This window comes from Callorhinchus milii, unplaced genomic scaffold (assembly GCF_018977255.1).
Source record: "Callorhinchus milii isolate IMCB2004 unplaced genomic scaffold, IMCB_Cmil_1.0 Scaffold8, whole genome shotgun sequence".
NCBI classification, from domain to species: Eukaryota; Metazoa; Chordata; class Chondrichthyes; order Chimaeriformes; family Callorhinchidae; genus Callorhinchus; species Callorhinchus milii.
Genome location: NW_024704749.1, coordinates 7,707,759 through 7,724,422, shown reverse-complemented (window position 1 = coordinate 7,724,422; position 16,664 = coordinate 7,707,759). Strand labels below are relative to the sequence as shown.

The 16,664-nt window shown below is 49.0% G+C and overlaps 2 protein-coding genes across 2 annotated transcripts; both read right to left on the bottom strand.

The window, feature by feature from the left end:
• Positions 1-881: 881 nt before the first annotated feature.
• psmd9 (proteasome 26S subunit, non-ATPase 9) lies at positions 882-5,840 on the bottom strand. Its single transcript, XM_007902226.2, has 6 exons — positions 5,648-5,840; positions 4,120-4,222; positions 3,270-3,466; positions 2,946-3,047; positions 2,329-2,417; positions 882-1,992 (listed from the first exon to the last, which is right to left on the bottom strand). The coding sequence occupies exons 1-6, from the start codon at positions 5,753-5,755 to the stop codon at positions 1,971-1,973; spliced, it is 621 nt and encodes a 206-aa protein (XP_007900417.1). The 5' UTR covers positions 5,756-5,840; the 3' UTR covers positions 882-1,970.
• Positions 5,841-7,080: 1,240 nt separating this feature from the next.
• Positions 7,081-12,561, bottom strand: LOC103184302 (C-factor). Its single transcript, XM_007902227.2, has 7 exons — positions 12,502-12,561; positions 11,929-12,095; positions 11,359-11,410; positions 10,716-10,903; positions 10,088-10,249; positions 8,536-8,646; positions 7,081-7,424 (listed from the first exon to the last, which is right to left on the bottom strand). The coding sequence occupies exons 2-7, from the start codon at positions 12,073-12,075 to the stop codon at positions 7,314-7,316; spliced, it is 771 nt and encodes a 256-aa protein (XP_007900418.2). The 5' UTR covers positions 12,076-12,095; positions 12,502-12,561; the 3' UTR covers positions 7,081-7,313.
• Positions 12,562-16,664: the final 4,103 nt, after the last annotated feature.

Genomic DNA, 16,664 nt, shown 5'->3' with positions numbered 1-16,664 from the left:
AATGATTGATTTATTGAGCAAGTGGTCGAGAGCAGTTTTTGAGATCCACTTCTATGAAGGAATAATATTGTACCTGGACAAAGATAAGTTACAAAAAAACACCAGATTTGTGAATGTAGACTGATGAAACGGCTCTGTGTTAACAGAACAGAAACACTACAAACTAAAGCTTAAGCTTCCCATAAGACGGTTTGACTGAAGTGCAGAGCCAGTGGATCAGAAGTGAAACTGACTGATGTTCACTTGCCTCTTGCATTCTCTCTGCGGTTTCAACAACACAGAGGAACAAACAGTCAATTCAATTACTCTGCTTGTTTGACGGACATCAAAGCCTGGATGAGCGCAAATTTCCTGCAGCTGAAGGTCAGCAAGATAGACTCCTTGGCTCCCGTCAACATCTTCTCTCCAGCGGGTCTGAACTCAACCTCCCCAGCGAAATGATAAATGAAATGTTCCCTATTGGGAATACAGGCAGCTCATTCCCGTTAAAGAGTACAGGCAGCAGTCGCTTTCTTATATTGAATCGTTGAGCTGCCTGTTTGATGTAACCACTGCTGTGTGTTGCCTTGGCCTGCAGTACACCTTTATATATGCTTTGACTGTCACCCGAAGGATGGGGTTGGAGCAATGTCCTCCATCCCTCAATCTTGCCTCCTCCTTGCCCATCTTCAGATCGCACCTGAAGACCTTCCTCTTCGAGCGTGCTTACGGACACCTTCCACTGTCCTCCCTCCGGCTCAGCGTCGAGCTCCAGCACAGTTAAGCGCTCCGAGATGCAACCCCACAGTATAAATTCTATCATCAATACCATCACATCTCAATCCTCATCAAATTACGTGTGCAATGTGCAATTAGGCTGACCTAGCAGAGCACACACAGCGTTGCAGTTACACAATTTCCTGTTTTATTTTTCAAGCCCAAACAGTTTTAACATCAGATGCACACACATCTCGTTCCCGGCTATCTTCAGAGTGTAAGATTGGAAGGAAAAAAAGTCAGTCACACTTCAGCACTGCAACAAACGAGTCACGTCAAAACAGTCAGTGTGGCACAGAGCAAAAGGAAATCCGTGTGGATTGTAAATCTGTTAAACCTTCTGGGTCTTTGCAACAGAAGTACCAGGTGCTACGAGAGAAAAAGTGTTCCACCATTCTACAGAAAGTGAGTGTGTTTCACGCACGACTGTAGACTTTGTGAACTCTGTGTAATTCATCCTTTCCCAGTAAATCAGCAATGACTTGGATACACTGAATTATATTGAAAGTATATCCAGAATAGCCTGAGTTCAAACCCATTCTTTTACGCCAACCATTTTCAACAAATTGGATAAACTCACTCACTTCCTCTCTCTCCCCCACTCACTCACCCGCCAAATCACCACCACAGAGAGGCAGGCTGCCACTCGACACCCCGAGAGCTGAAACACGGGGCAGGAAGACTGTGAAAAGGGAACAAAATAATAGTTCAGGAAGAAGACAAGTAAGAAACTGCACCAAAAAAATCCTCAGTGCTAAAAAAATAGATTCAATAAAACAAAATCCCCCAAAAAACTGCCTTAAGTTTTAATAGAAAGGCCTACAATTGCTCACTGTGTTAAGTCTTAAGACCATTGTGCATAATTTTGGAAAGTTCTAAAAATTCTTTTTTAAAAAAAACCTGGACACAGTTGTTTTTTTTTTAAGAGCTAAAATAGGAAAAAAACAAGTTCAAACTTCTGCGCTGTGTTTCCAATTTCACGACTGAGATTTCGGATCCTAATTGTGACGTCTGCAACTCCTGTGGTAGAAGTTGGTAGAAATAGGACTCCATGTTCCTCTGGTGGGGAAAACGCTGCTCCTTATTGTGCCTCCAGCTCGAGAGTAATCTGCAGCCAGATGAGAACTTCCTCCGGCTGAGCAAGCGAGTGGCTGATTGATCGAGCGAGTGATTGATTGAGCGAGTGGTCGAGAAACAGTTTTCGAGATCTACTTCTATAAAGGAATGATATTGCACCTGGACAAAGACAAATTACAAAGAAAACATATTTGCAAATGTAGATTGATGAAACAGCTCTGTGTTAACAGAACAGAAATGCTGCAAACTGCAAACGAGACAGTGGGCCCGTTGTGGACCTGACTGATGTTCGCTTGCCTCTGGCATTTTCTCTGTGGTTTCAACAAACAGTCAATTCAATTATTAACAGTGAATGCAGTGGAACATAATCGCAACTACTGTAAAAAACCCACATTTGATGCAACAGGTTTTCCCCACAAATAAACCGACATTAATGCAGATTAACATGCCTGCAGCTAAATGCAACACGCACACATTGAATGCATCAGAACATACCCCAACAATCCTCTTCCACTCCATCGATGAGGTGTAAGGCCGAGGTGCAACTTCTTTCCTGTTCGAAGCACTGTGATACTCAGCGGTCTCTGTGAGCAACATAGCAGATAAAACAAGAGACGAGATAATAATATTAATAATAATCCTTGCATTTGATATAGCGCCTTATCACGTGGTTGAGACGTTTCAAAGCGATTCACAGGATATACTGTAAAGTGGATTAGTTGTGTATTTTGTGGGCGAAACACGGCAGCCAACTGCACACAGCAGTGTCCGACAAACCATCGTGGACTGAGTGACCAAATTTTATTGGGGGGGGGGATTATTACCCCTAGAAATTTTCCTAAGATTTTACCCCATCCGGGAAACGAACCCAGGTCCTCTCTGTTGCGAGGTGAGTGCTTTAACCTATGCTATGAAACTCCAAAACAGCTTCTGACTGTCTGTCAAGCACACATCAGATAACCGGCACAGAAACTCTTAACGATTCCTGGGCCCCAAATGCTCAGAGTTCTCTAGGATTGCATGTCGAAATTGTCTGATATATATTCTTCCTGTAACCTGTTTGCCTAGTTCCCTGTCAATAGCTGTTATCGGCATTGCTTGTGCGTACTCACTGTTTCACTGTGCTGCACGACACTGGCGATATTCTGCAGGTTTTGGAAGTTCTGTGTGTTGACGGTGCCAAATTCAACAATCTCATCACCGGGTAGCAAACCCTGGAAAACGAGATGAGGATTCCTCAACGTGTTAAATAAAACTCCCCGTCTCTTCACCCTGGTCGTATTGCAGGGGGAGAGGGGTCGGGGGAGGGGATGTTGGGGTGGGAGGGTTTGGAAGGAGGGGGGTTAGGATGAAAAGAGTTTAGGGGTGGGAGGGGAGCTGGGGGTTTGATTGTTGCCAGACTATCGTCTGTGACGCAGTTTTCCCGGAATACCTACGGCGACACTGGCCGGGGAGCCTGGGGCCACCATGTCCACTTTGGCGAAGGCCCGCAGTGGGGGGCTGGCGTCCGGCATCACGGCCTCCATCTGTGAATCGGTCGCGTCCAGCAGTCGCTTCTGTCGCTCTCGTGCGTGGAGCCCATGTAGCGCCTCCTCGATCCTGGTCATCAGCTCCTTGTGGTCGTTCTGCAGGCCTTCCAGAGAGGGAACACACGAGAGGGAATGGGTTGTAGGGGCAACATGTTGGGAGGAACACATGAGGAGGAACACATGTGAGGAAGAACTTATTGAGGGGGGGGGACATATCAGGGGAGGAAAGCCATCACGGATCACACATTCCTCCAAGACGTGTGTCAGCCTGGCTCTGGCGGCACTACTCTTGCCTCTTAGACAGAAGGTTGTGCTTTCAAAACCCCATGTCCATTAGGATTTGGAATCACACAGTGTAAGCTGACGCTCCAATGCAGCGCGGGGGGGGTGGGGGGCGTGGCATGGTCAGAAGTGCCATCCTTAAGATGAGACATCAGACCGAGGTCCTGTCTGTGTCTGTTCAGGTCAATGTTACGAGATCCCGAGACACTATTGGAAAAGAGAAGGGAATTTCTCTCTCCCAATGTCCTGGCCAACGATACCCCAAATAAAGAAGTGGGTGCTAACTCCATGGCTGTTTGTGGGACGTCGCTGTGCACAACTGGCTGTTGCGTTTCATCCACAAAATACACAGTTAATCCACTTTACAGTATGTCCTGTGAAGCGTTTTGAGACGTCTCAGCAATGCGACAAGGCGCTGTATGCAAGGATTATTATTATTATTATCGTATTCCCAACACTCTACAATACGACTCACAGATGATGTTGTGTCGCGCCGTTCGGACCTGGTAAATATCGATGTCAGTCCGCGGGTATCCCTCCACATCAACCAAAGGCTGCTCCATCCCAGCGTCCTTTTGCTGTAACCAAGTCGCATAATCAACAACAACTTAACTAGTCCCCCGCTCTGGGGAACTCACTGTCAACAAACCACCCCTCACCCACCCCCAATTACACACACTCCCATAGGACCTGGAATAGCCACTCAGCCCCTTAATCCTGTTCCGCCATTCTATAAGATCATGGCTGATCTGTACCTCAACTCCAATTACGTTCCTTTGTTCCATATCCTTGATACCCCGACCTAACAAAAATCTATCCACCTCAGTCTGGACAATGTGAATGCATCCAACATCCACGGCCTTCTAAGGAGAGAGTGCCCGATTTCCACTACCTTCTGCCTCCTGAAACCCCTCCCACTTACGAAACTTTCAGTCGACGGCTAACCTTTTTTTTTAAACGCTCTGTGACAGCCTCCCGACGTCACATTATGTCAACGTAAGTTGTGGTGTTGATGCAAACGGGCTGTGGAAAGCGTGTCAGCACATTGCAGGACGTCTGGGCTGTGAATTATATACATGTCCTATTGACACGTCTCAAAGCGCTTCACAGAAGATACTGCAAAGTGGAGTGACTGTGTATTTTTGGGGGGCGAAACATACAATCAATTCACTTTACAGTATATTCTGTGAAGGAGGATAAGGGGAGAATAAAAGTGTCCCTTTGAGTTCAGTCCCCACCCAGTGACATTTCCTTTTTACAAAAAATACCCTGTCACTGGGTGGGGGGCGGGGGGGGGAGGTGGCGGTATGTATGTGGGGGGGGGGATGCAGTGTGTATGTATGTGTGTGTGGTGGGGGCAGTGTGTATGTGTGGGGGGGAGTGCAGTGTGGGGGTCATTGTGAGGGGGGGTGAGAGGGAGAGTGGGGGGTGCAGGGTGGGAGGGGTCACTGTGGGGGGGTGAGAGGGGGTGTGGGGGGGTGCAGGGGGTCACTGTGGAGGGGGTGTGAGTGGGGGAAGTGGGGGGGTGCAGGGTGGGGGAGGTCACTGTGTGGGGGTGTGTGAGAGGGGGTGTGAGAGGGGGTGCAGGGTGGGGAGGGGTGCAGGGTGGGGGGGTCACTGTGTGGGGGAGGGGTGCAGGGTGGGGGGGGCACTGTGTGGGGGTGTGAGAGGGGGTGTGGGGGGAGGGGTGCAGGGTGGGGGGGGGCACTGTGTGGGGGGAGGGGTGCCAGGGTGGGGGGGCACTGTGTGGGGGGAGGGGTGCAGGGTGGGGGGGGCACTGTGTGGGGGGAGGGGTGCAGGGTGGGGGGGGGCTGGTGGGGGAGGGGTGGGGGGGGGGGGCACTGTGTGGGGGGGGGGGGGTGGGGGGGGGCACTGTGTGGGGGAGGGGTGCGGGGTGGGGGGGGGCACTGTGTGGGGGGAGGGGTGATGGGGGTGGGGGGGGGGTCACCGTGGGGGGAGGGGGAGGGTAACGGGGTGTATGAAGCTCAGCGCCGTCTCCTCACCGTCTCCAACACCTCGTAATAAGCTCTGATCTGCGCCTCCACCGCGTCTTTCCGCTCCACCAGTCGCTGCACCGCGGCGGCCGTCAGCGGCTCCTTCTCCGCCGCCATTGCTCCCGCTCCCGGGGGCCTCCCTACCGCGGGCCGCGGCGGACAAACCTCTCCCGCTCCGGGCCACCGCCGCTCAAAACGCGACCGCGACGCCACTACCACCACCACCGCCGCCGTCGCCGCAGCAGCTCGAAATACTGGCGAGAGATCACGTGGTTAGTCACCCATCCACCTGAAGGCACTGGAATGCAATGATCATTTGTTTATTTGTTTGTTTGTTTATTTGTTTGTTTGTTTGTTTGTTTGTTTGTCCTTTTTTTTATTTGGCAAAGGTTAAGTTGTCGCCGGCAACTAATAATAATAATAATAATATTCCTCGCATTTGATATAGCGCTTTTCACGTCGTGGAGGACGTCCCAAAGCGCTTCACAGAACACACTGTAAAGTGAATTGACTGTATATTTGTGGGCGAACGCGGCGGCCGATTGCGCACAGCAATGTCCCACAAACAGTCGTGGGTTGAAAATGATCAATTTATTATTGTTGTTGGTTTTGGAGGGATTATTATTAGGCTCTGTGTGTGGAGTAAGGAAACTTGCCCAAGGTTTCGCCCTCTGCCTGGAATTGAACTCAGGTCTCTCACTTGCACAGCGAGTGCTCTAACCACTGAGCTACAGGACTCCACAGACTGCGGCTTGCATCCACCTCGCGCCCCCTTTCCCGCCCCCTTTTCAGCCTCGCTCGGCGCTGCAGACCGCGCCGCGGGCTGTCACCGGCGGTCACGGTCCGCTCGCCGGCCGGTCGGTCGGTCGGTCGGGGCCGGTCCTCTCCGCCAGGCTCCGCTGGCTCCCGGTCACGGCATGGATCCGCTTTCGAGGTCCTCTCGCTCGTCTACAAATCCCTTCGTGCCCGGACACCTCTTTCGAGCTGCTCGCTCGGGGTCACTGTCAAGCGCTCCATGGCGCCACTCCACGCTTGAGGGCTCCACATAAATGCAATTTGCCGTTGTTAATAACAAAGCTTTGGCCACTAGTAACAATCGTCGTATTTCACGCGGCAGTGCCTTTCACATCAGAGGGACAAAGAGCTTCACAAGGTTCACTGTAAGGTGTAGCGACTGTATGTTTTGTGGGTGAAACGTGGCAGCCAATTTTCAGTCAGCACACAGTCAGCACACCTGGGGAATTGTTGGCCAGTTAGCAGGAGAAACTCCCTTCTCATATCAAGTCGTGTCATGCCCTTAGTTCCCAATATTCGTCAACTTCAGCCCAACCCAACCTCATCTGAGATCTGCAGATTAGAAGTTACTTTTTTTTCAATCCAACTTGTTTTTTTCTCTCTCTTCCTCTCTGCACCGAGGGGCAATGAACAAAGTCAAACCATCGCACGGTCAGGTGAATGTTATAGTTTTATTTTTATTTTCACAGCACTGGAACTTTTATTTTCCCTCCTGGAATTTCAAGACAACATTAGGGTGGTCGTGCTCTGTCTGAATGCACCAGGGCCTGAACATCAACAAAAATTACATTTTTATAGCACCTTTCACATCGGGAGGACGTCCCAAGGTGGTGGACGATAAGTGCTTCACAAACACCTGCCTTCCACAGTTACATGACATTCACCAGGGCAAGTGGTCTCCTTTCCAGTCCAGGAAATGCTCGCTTTTATCCGAAAGACTTGTCATCACTTGAATGAGGCCACAGATACTATCCTCTACGGATAACGGTGCCTGATGAAAGGAAACAATCAACAAGTTGGTAAAACAGGGGTCACTGAATGTGTGGAACATGTGGTGGCAGATTATGGCAGCAAACTATGCGAGTTATTTGGCACGGAGGCAGAAACTCAATGTTAGGTTCGCCGGAAAGAGACTTTACCCAATACAGGTGGTATGAATTACAGATCTTCTAATATCATATACAATTCAAAGGTTAATGGTTTAACACATACAATTATTATATCGTTAAATTACATTAAAGCAATAAGATTCAACAAAACCGATATTGCCCGATTCCATCGGGGGAGGCGCTGAGCACCAACTGCCTCACAACTGTTCCTCCTACAATAATTCCAACTATTCCAAAGTTACATCTTTCTTTTATGTGTGCCTAACTCTCTCTCACGCTGGGTGATCATGCTCATATTACAGAGATTGCCCCTAACCTTTGCAGGCTACTTTGCAGAGAGAGAGAGATATGGACAACTTCTAGACAGCCTTCTGGTGTCTTTAGCCCGATTGCTCATTATCTCAGAGGAGTGAACATATTCCATTAAAAATAAGAAATGTAATCAGAAGCTGACCTCAACCAGTCCAGTAAAACTATTTTTAACCCCTGCTAAGCTAGTCATTAAATCAAACCAACCTTATTAAAGGATTATGGGTAGGTTACGTTCTAAATATATATAAAGACTAATTAAAAACCTTAAAAACAGTAAGCATCACAAATATAATCTTACACCAGCCCAAAGACCCTCGGGCAGAATGACACCCACAGAGTAAGTTATACACTCGGTCCACATCCCATTATGCTCTCATGGGATACAGTATATAGTTTGGGACTTGGCATGTGCGTGTGACTGCCAGGATGGTGGAAGACGAACTGGATGGACCCAGATTTGTCCCCTCCTTCCTAACCTCAGGTCATGCCTGAAGATCTTCCTCTTCAATCATATTTATGGTCCCCTCACCCCACTCACCATGGCTTGGGTTCGTGCTCTGCTACTGTCAAGCCCTCTGGGACACTACCCTGGATGAGGAGTGCTGTGTAAATGCAAATTGTTGGTGGTCTTCTTTTGTCCAGCAACTCTTATGTTCTTTATGTATTTCCCGTCCTTTTTACCTCATTCCCACCCATATCCGTTTGGACCCAGCTGGGGTGAAGCGCAGCATAAAGGATTCCGTCAGGGTTCAGTTGTTTAGCCAGACACTGGGTGAACATGTTCACAGCAGCCTGCAGAGATATAAGACACAACAGCCAGTCACTACACAAGAGTGATACACACAGTGATGGAGCTCAGTACATACAAGCCAGCAACTGCACCTTGTTCCTCCATGGAGGCAATCAATGCTACTACTAATATTACTAATTATAATCCTTGCATTTGATATAGCGCCTTACCACGTCGTTGAGACTTCTCAAAGCGCTTCACAGAATATTTTACAAACACTGTATTTTTGGGCAAAAAATGGCAATCAGTTGCGCACAGAATGAGTCATAAACAGTTGTGGATTGATTTTTTTTGGAAGGTTTATTCCTCCTGGAAAGCGATCGCCAATCGACCAACAACTGGGTTCCTATATACAGTACTGCTGGGTGTGTGTGTGTGTGGAGTAAGGAAACTTGCCTCAGTTTTCGGGCTATATCCTATGGAGTCCTGTAGTCAGCTTAGCACATGTAATATTTTTTTAAACCCCCTGCTTTGTTGGTTCAAAACAGATACAGAATAGAATACTTACACCACACAGCCAGTTCAATGTTCTTCTAAACGATAGCATTGGTAGCCCCAGCAATTTCCTCATCAAACTGAGTGAAAACAATCCAAACATTCCTGCTCTTGCCTGTGGAGGAGAAGAGCCCCCTCGTCGGGACACTGACCTGCAGGGAACGTGGCTACTTCATGAGGGGTTAAACTGAGGTCCCGTCTGCCTCTACAGCTGAGGAAACAAGAGGGAGATACACTCTCCTGGTGTCCCGGACAACCATCCCGCAGGGTAGTGGTTAGAGCACTCGCCTCACAAGCGAGAGGATCTGGGTTCGATTCCCAAGCAGGGCAAAACGTTCGGCAAGTTTCCTTACACCATACACCTCTGTTTACTTAGCAATAAGTAGGATCGATCGGTGGATCGCTTTTCTTGGGTAATAATCCCTTCAAAAAAATACTAATAATTTGGTTACTCGATCCACAACTGTTTGTGGGACACTGTTGTGCGCAATTTGGTCCGCGTTTCACCCACAAAATACACAGTCAATTCACTCTACAGTATATTCTGTGGAGTACTTTGAGACGTGATAAGGCGCTGTATCAAATGCAAGGATTATTATTATTATGTCATTTTGTACAGAAATCGCATTTGCCTTCTAGACCCCTAGAGTAATACATGTGGATGTGATATAATACTGCTCCTTCAGCCACCACTCCTGAAACTCTGGAACCCTCTCCCTCTATCCCTCTGCCTTGCTCCCGCCTTACTCCCTCTTTCCCCAGCTTCAGGTCCCGCCTGAGACCTTCTTCTTCGATCGTATTTATGGTCCACTCCCTCCACTCCCACCGGCTCAGCATCGTGCTCCGCCACTGGGATGCTGCCCTGCATGAAGGGCGCTAGATAAATGCAAGTTGCTGTTGTTGTTGGGCCACAGTAATATGCATCCCCCTAGGCTGGGAAGCACTCACCTTGCTGGTCTTGTAGGAGTACGCATCATCGGGGCCCTTCACGTCTATGTTCAACTCCAGGGAGCCCAAGATGGAGGACATGTTGATCACAGCTGCTTTGCTGCAACTCAGACCCTTGAAGTTGCTCAGCGCAGCCGCTCGCTTCAGAGTTGGCACGAAAGCCTGGAAATAAGTAAAATCACGTCTCAAAGACACTTCACACAATGAGATTAATGTGTGGGTGGGTGGTGGGGGGATGGGGTGGAGTGTGCGTTTGTGAGTATAACACTGACTGATTGTGTGTGTGTATGGGGGTGAGGGAAATAGACCTATTGTGTGTGTGTGTGTGTGTTTTGGGTGGTGGGGGGGGGGTGCAGAGTGTCAACGTGCACTGATTAATACCCGAAGACGACTAAGGGTGCTTCAACTCTCCTCTCGACTCTCTACCCCTCCTCGCTCCCTCCCTTCCCTCCCCTCACCCTGACCATTTCCCCCCAATGCTCGGGTCCCGACCCAACTGTACAGCGCCTTGGGACGTCCTCCCGACGTGAAAGGCGCTCAATAAATGGAATCTTGTTGTTGTTGTTGTTGTTGTAAGGGGACAAAGGGGCTCTCGCTCTGTGCTGGCCAATGTCCCTGACTCACTTACCTTGGCCATCATTATTGGTGCCACTATATTGGTTGTGAACGTCTGCTCCATGATTTCGGCAGTCAGGGTTTCCAGTGTGTCGCAGGTGGCTATCCCCGCATCATTAATCAACAGGTTCAGCCCACCCTTCTCCAGCACCTTCTCCACCTGCTCCACACACTCTGCGATACTCTGAGAGTCGGTCACGTCTTTTTTTTAAAACCCCCCCCAAAAAAACGTGATTACAATAAAGCATTTTATAATAATAAACGGACACATTTGATATAGTGCTTTGTCACGTCGTCGAGATGTCTCAAAGCGCTTCACAGGGTATACTGTAAAGTGGATTGAGTGTGTATTTCGTGGGTGAAACACGGCAGCCAATTGTGCACAGCAGTGTCTCACAAACAATCGTGTTTTTTTTTTTACAAGTGAGAGGACCCGGGTTCGATTCCCGGCTGGGTGAAACCTCAGGCGAGTTTCCTTACGCCACACACGTGCCTCAGTTTTACCTCGCGATAAGTTGGAACCCGGTTGTTAGTCGATTGGCAGATCGCTTTCTGAGGATAATAATCCCTACCAAGAAAATTTGGCCATTTGACAAAGACGATTAAAGATGTAAATTAAAATAACAACTAATTGAATACGGACATTCAACACTCACCCAGCTTCACCACTATCACGTTGGGGTGCTTTTCTGCAATGTTCTTGAGATCCTAGGTGACATTGAGATGGATATGGTCAGCCGACTGGACACACACAACCCAAACCTTTCACACAGAGAAACGTCTCGATGGGTTTCCCAGGGGGAGATACATTGGAAATGGAGTGAGTTCTGGGGGGGGTGGGGGCGATCGCGGGAGCTAACCTATGCCCCTCAACACAACAACAAATTACATTTGCGCTGCGCCTTTCACGTTGGGAGGATATCCCAAGACACTGGACAGTCAGGAATTAGCACCCAAGCTGGGGTTTGGGATCAAGAGGGGTGGAGGGTAGGGAGGACAGGGAGACACACACACAAAGCTCAGACCCTCACACTCTTTCTCTCACACACACTAATACACACACACACACAGAGCTCAGATCCTCCCGTACGCATACATAGACTTGATACGCACAGTGACTGACAAAACGGACACATATCCACACACTGAGAACTCAGACCTTCTCACATTCACACACTGTGTAGGCAGACACACGCACACAGACACACACAGTGACACACGCTCACTCTGACTCTGGGACCCTCAGGCTCTCTGCAGCCAACGAACAGGACCCGCGGTGATCGCTCACTGTCCACCAGCTGGCGGATCAGCTCCAGTCCGATCCCACGGTTCGCTCCAGTCACCAGGGCAGCTCCAAGCAGGATGTTAGCCATCCTATCCCACTGACTTCTGCCTGGGAACGGGGAGGGGAAGAGGGAGTGAGGGGAGGGAGAGAGGGAGGAGCAGAGAACGAGAGGGAGGGAGGAAGAGCAAAGAGAGAGGTGAAAGAGGAAAAGCGAGGGAGAGGTGGAACGAGGGAAGGAGGAAGAGCAGAGATGGAGAGAGAGAGGAAGGAAGGAAGAGGGAGAGGAAGAGCAGAGAGAAGGAAGAAGGGAGGGAGGAATTGCAGAGAATTACAGAGAATTGCAGAGGGAGCGGGGGTGAGATGGAAAGATGGAGAGTGAAGGAGGAGGAGCAGAGGAGGAGCGGGAGACAGGGGCTAGAGAGAAGGAGAAAGAACAGAGAGGAGGGAGACAGAGAGCTCCAGGCTCCTCTGGTCACACAGACAGACCGAGACTCAGTGACACTGACAGACTCACACTGACAAGTGGAACCCAGTCACTGCAGCCAACCCCAGATGCTGCATTCACATCCCATGGAGCAATAATAATCCTTGCATTTGACGCAGCGCCTTATCACGTCGTCAAGACGTCTCAAAGCGCTTCACAGGATACAGTGTAAAGTGTAGTGACTGTATGTTTTGTGGGCAAAATGTATCAGCCAATTATACCCGGATTAAACACCGTGCTGGTGGACAAGGGAAAGGAGTCTCTCTCTCTTGTTGGACGAGGGAGGGAGCGAGGAAGAGTGCGAGATAGAGGGATTCTGGGGAGGGTATTTCAGGGAGCGGAGTGGGGGGAGGCTGGGGGCGCGGAAGAGAGAGAGACAGTGGCTGAAAGTTCAGCTATCAACATAAGATCGGAAATTAGATTCGGGGAAATGTGGTCAGAACAAGAGCAGAAGACACGGATACAAATTCCACGGAGCTGAGGGTCCTTCACGCAGGGAAGTGTCCCAGAGCGCTCGCCAGTGGCGGAACACAATGCCAAGCCGCTGGGAGGTGACCGACCGTAAGCACAGTCGAAGAGGAAGGTCTTCAGGCGTGACCTGAAGATGGAGAAGGCGAGGGTCAAGGCGGAGGGACAGAGGGAGAGTGGTTCAGTGTTTCGAGGTGTAGTGTATATGTATATATATTCACCCCAAAATAAACAACAAGATGCAGTTTATCAGAAAAGGTCAGTATATTTATGGATCGTTTATATAAAAAAGGTTCTATGGTACAACGTTACATCGTAAATGAATTGACCCCTTCCTCCCCCCCCCCCCCCACCCCCCCACCAAAAAAAATATGAACAGATAAATTTACAAGTGAAACACAACTACGGAACACATTCCACTTTTCAACGGCGATTTCAGAGAGACTCCCCGGCGGGTGGTTCCTGTTTGCACGCTCCAGAGGAAATTCTCCGCACATCAGTCTGGGAGGCGCGAGGACACAAAAATAATTAACCCCCGCACTGCCAAAGCCGAGAGCGTCTCCAAATCTGTAAGTCGCTCTCTTGCCTTTTTTCTTGCTCGCGCACGCACACACTCACTCACATACGAGCACCCCTCAAGGACACCGCAACCTGCAACCCCTTCCCACCCTCTCCCGCAAAAGAAACAACCCGCCCGTATCCGCCAAGGGTTCACCCTTTCACTACCAGGCAGCAAGTGACGAGAAGGAATTTAATTCAAGGGGTGGGGGACATAGCTTTGAGCAAGAGTTGGAGAAGCAAGTAAGCAAAGAGAAACAAACACCCCACACACCCCCCCCACCCCCCAAAAAAACCTAGGATTTGTGAATAAATATATATTTTACACTCAATGTTTGGATAAGAAATGATGCTGATTTTTCACTATATAGATTTGTATGAAAATAATCCATGTGAAATCGATCATCAGATGACAAATCTGACCGATCGCTCACTCGGGGGGCGAAGGGGGGGGGGGTGGGGGGCGCAGAGGGGAGTGGAGGGTCTTCTTCTCCCTCAGCAGTGGATTGAGCTGGTTGTGTAATTTAGCCGGGAATCACCGGGAACGGAAGGGTTAGAACGGAAATAGCAAAGTGTAGTAAATGAGGATTTTTTAAAAAAAACAAGCCAAAATGAGCAAGTTTTTTTTAAATAATAACCCTTTATTAGGTTCTGAGTCTCCCTTACAGTGTTTTTTTGTTTTTTGAGAAAAAATATATATTACAGTGGATATAAAGGAGGGGTGTGTGTGTTCGTGTGTCCAGAATGCAGTTTACATGGCTCTCAGATCGCACTCACTTTCTCCCTCCACCGTACCCACCGAGATAGATAAAATAATAATTATAATCCTTGCATTTGATACAGCGCCTTTTCACGTCTGAAAGCGCTTCACGGAATATACTGTAATGTGGAGTGACTGTGTATCTTGTGGGCGAATCGCGGCAGCTAATTGAGCACAGCAGTGTCCCACAAACAGTCGTGGATTGAGAGTGCCCTCAGCAATAGCTCGCGACGCGAAAGGCGAAAGGCGCAATTTGCTGTTGTTATTCTGCGTCACCTTAAATTTTAAGTCAAAAAGCACCGGGTGGTGGGTCGGGCGGCGGAGATCAATACGGACAACTATAAACACACACAACGCTTCGACTGAATTTCAACCGCAGGCTTCGCCCTTTTTTGTACAAACTCTTCTTCTCTCTTCCAAATAAATACAATTTGCACAGTCAGTCGTCAAGGGACGAGAGAGAAGAGAGAGCGAGAGAGAATGAGAGAGAGAAAAAAAAGAGAGAGCCTGACCATTGTTTTTTTTTCAAAGCATTTTTTTCCGGACTGTATTTTTTTTTAATGCTTCTTCTAAATCGATAAGAGGTAATATTTTGTACAGAATTTACAGGATACTAAGCTTGACACAAGCTGAGAAAAAAAAAAAATCACTGGCAGCCCATTGTTAAACATCCTTTCCTCCATTCGGACTGTTTATCTCCGCTAGTTAAGAGCCGATCCCCTTTTTTATTTTTTGACAGCCCTGAATTAGAAAAGTGACTTCTCTTTATAATAAATTATTTACAAGCTTCCGAAAAATACAAAGGAACCGGTTTTCGGGGAAGGGAGGGGGGAGAGAGAGAGAGAGAGAGAAGGGGGGGAGAGGAGGAGCGGGGAAAAAAAAAACAGTGAACAAAAACTTTCTCGTTCTTTTTCTTTTCCCCACTCCCTCCCTCCCTCCCTCCCTGTTTGTTTGTTTTTCGGAAAAAAAAATGTTTCCACAAGAAACAATTTTCAGAGAGGAGAAAGTTCTGGAGGTGCTATTTACACGGTGGGTGGATTGCTTTTCTGTAAAAGTATTGTGGGGAGGTTTGCACTTTGATTTATTTTGTCTCGTTTCCCTCTCCCCCTTACATATTGTTTTTAAACCTCTCTCTTTTTATTTTAAACGTTGACACTTTTTTTTTTGACATGATCCCTGAAAAAAATAATGAATGGCAGGGAGTAGGGGTGGGGGGGGGAGTGGGGTGTGGAGGGGGGGGGGGAGAGGGAGAGGGACAGAGCGGGAAGGGAGAGGAGAGAGATGTTCTGAAATTATTCTTCTCAGAAGTTACAATTTTTTTTAAACAAAAACTTTTGAATTCTTTCCTCTGCACAGGCTCTCGCATTCGGACACACACACGCATGTACGCTGACAGGCATATGCACACAGACACACACAGGCACGTACGCACAGACATGCAAGTGCACCCAGATGCACGCGCACGCGTGCGCACCCAGATACACGCGCACGCGTGCGCACCCAGATACACGCGCACGCGTGCGCACCCAGATACACGCGCACGCGTGCGCACCCAGATACACGCGCACACATGCGTGCACACAGATACACACACACATGCGTGCACACACACACAGGCACACAAATGCCTGTGCACACACAGGCACATGCACACACACACACACACACGTACACTTCCGTCACTCTCAGCCCAGATGCAGATAGAAATTATTTCTGTACAATTATACACAGATACACATCTCTCCTACCCATCCCGGGTGTGGATATTTGATTGGATCGGGAGGGGGGGGAGAGAGGGGGGGACAGAGAGGTGGGGAGAGAGGGGCTGACATTTTTATACAGAGCTCATGATCAATCTGTCAACGTGGAATTGTGTAATAAAAAGGGAATATAGTGCACAAAGCTAAAGTCAGGCGCCCGGCAGTTTGAGGAAGAGAGAAAAAAAATATTTTTATAAAAAGAGAGAGGGCGGGTGGTGGTGGTGGGGGGGGGCGGGGGGGGGGGGGGGAGAGAGGAAACCAGGAAAATAAAGCATTTTAAAAAAGCACCAAAAACGTGTACTAAATGCAAATCCTCCCTCCCCTCCCGGGGCCCTGCCCCCTGTCTGCCCCGTCCCTCTCCACCCCACGGGAGGGGCTTCGGCACCGCCCAAGGGGGCCACCAAGACCTGCCCTGTCCCCCGGCTTCAAGTACTGTATTCTGACTGGCCGCCCGCCCGCCTCTTCACATTTTTGTTTAACTCCATCTCACGTTAAAAATAAAGGAGAGGAACTCGCTCGGGAGGAAGGGGAAAAGTAGCAGCATTTATGAATGGGTCAAAATGTAGGTCGGTCGGTCTCCCTCCTCCCCTGTACCCCCTCCCACACTCCAGGGCAGGGAACGATTGACACAAGGGGGTGAAAGGAGG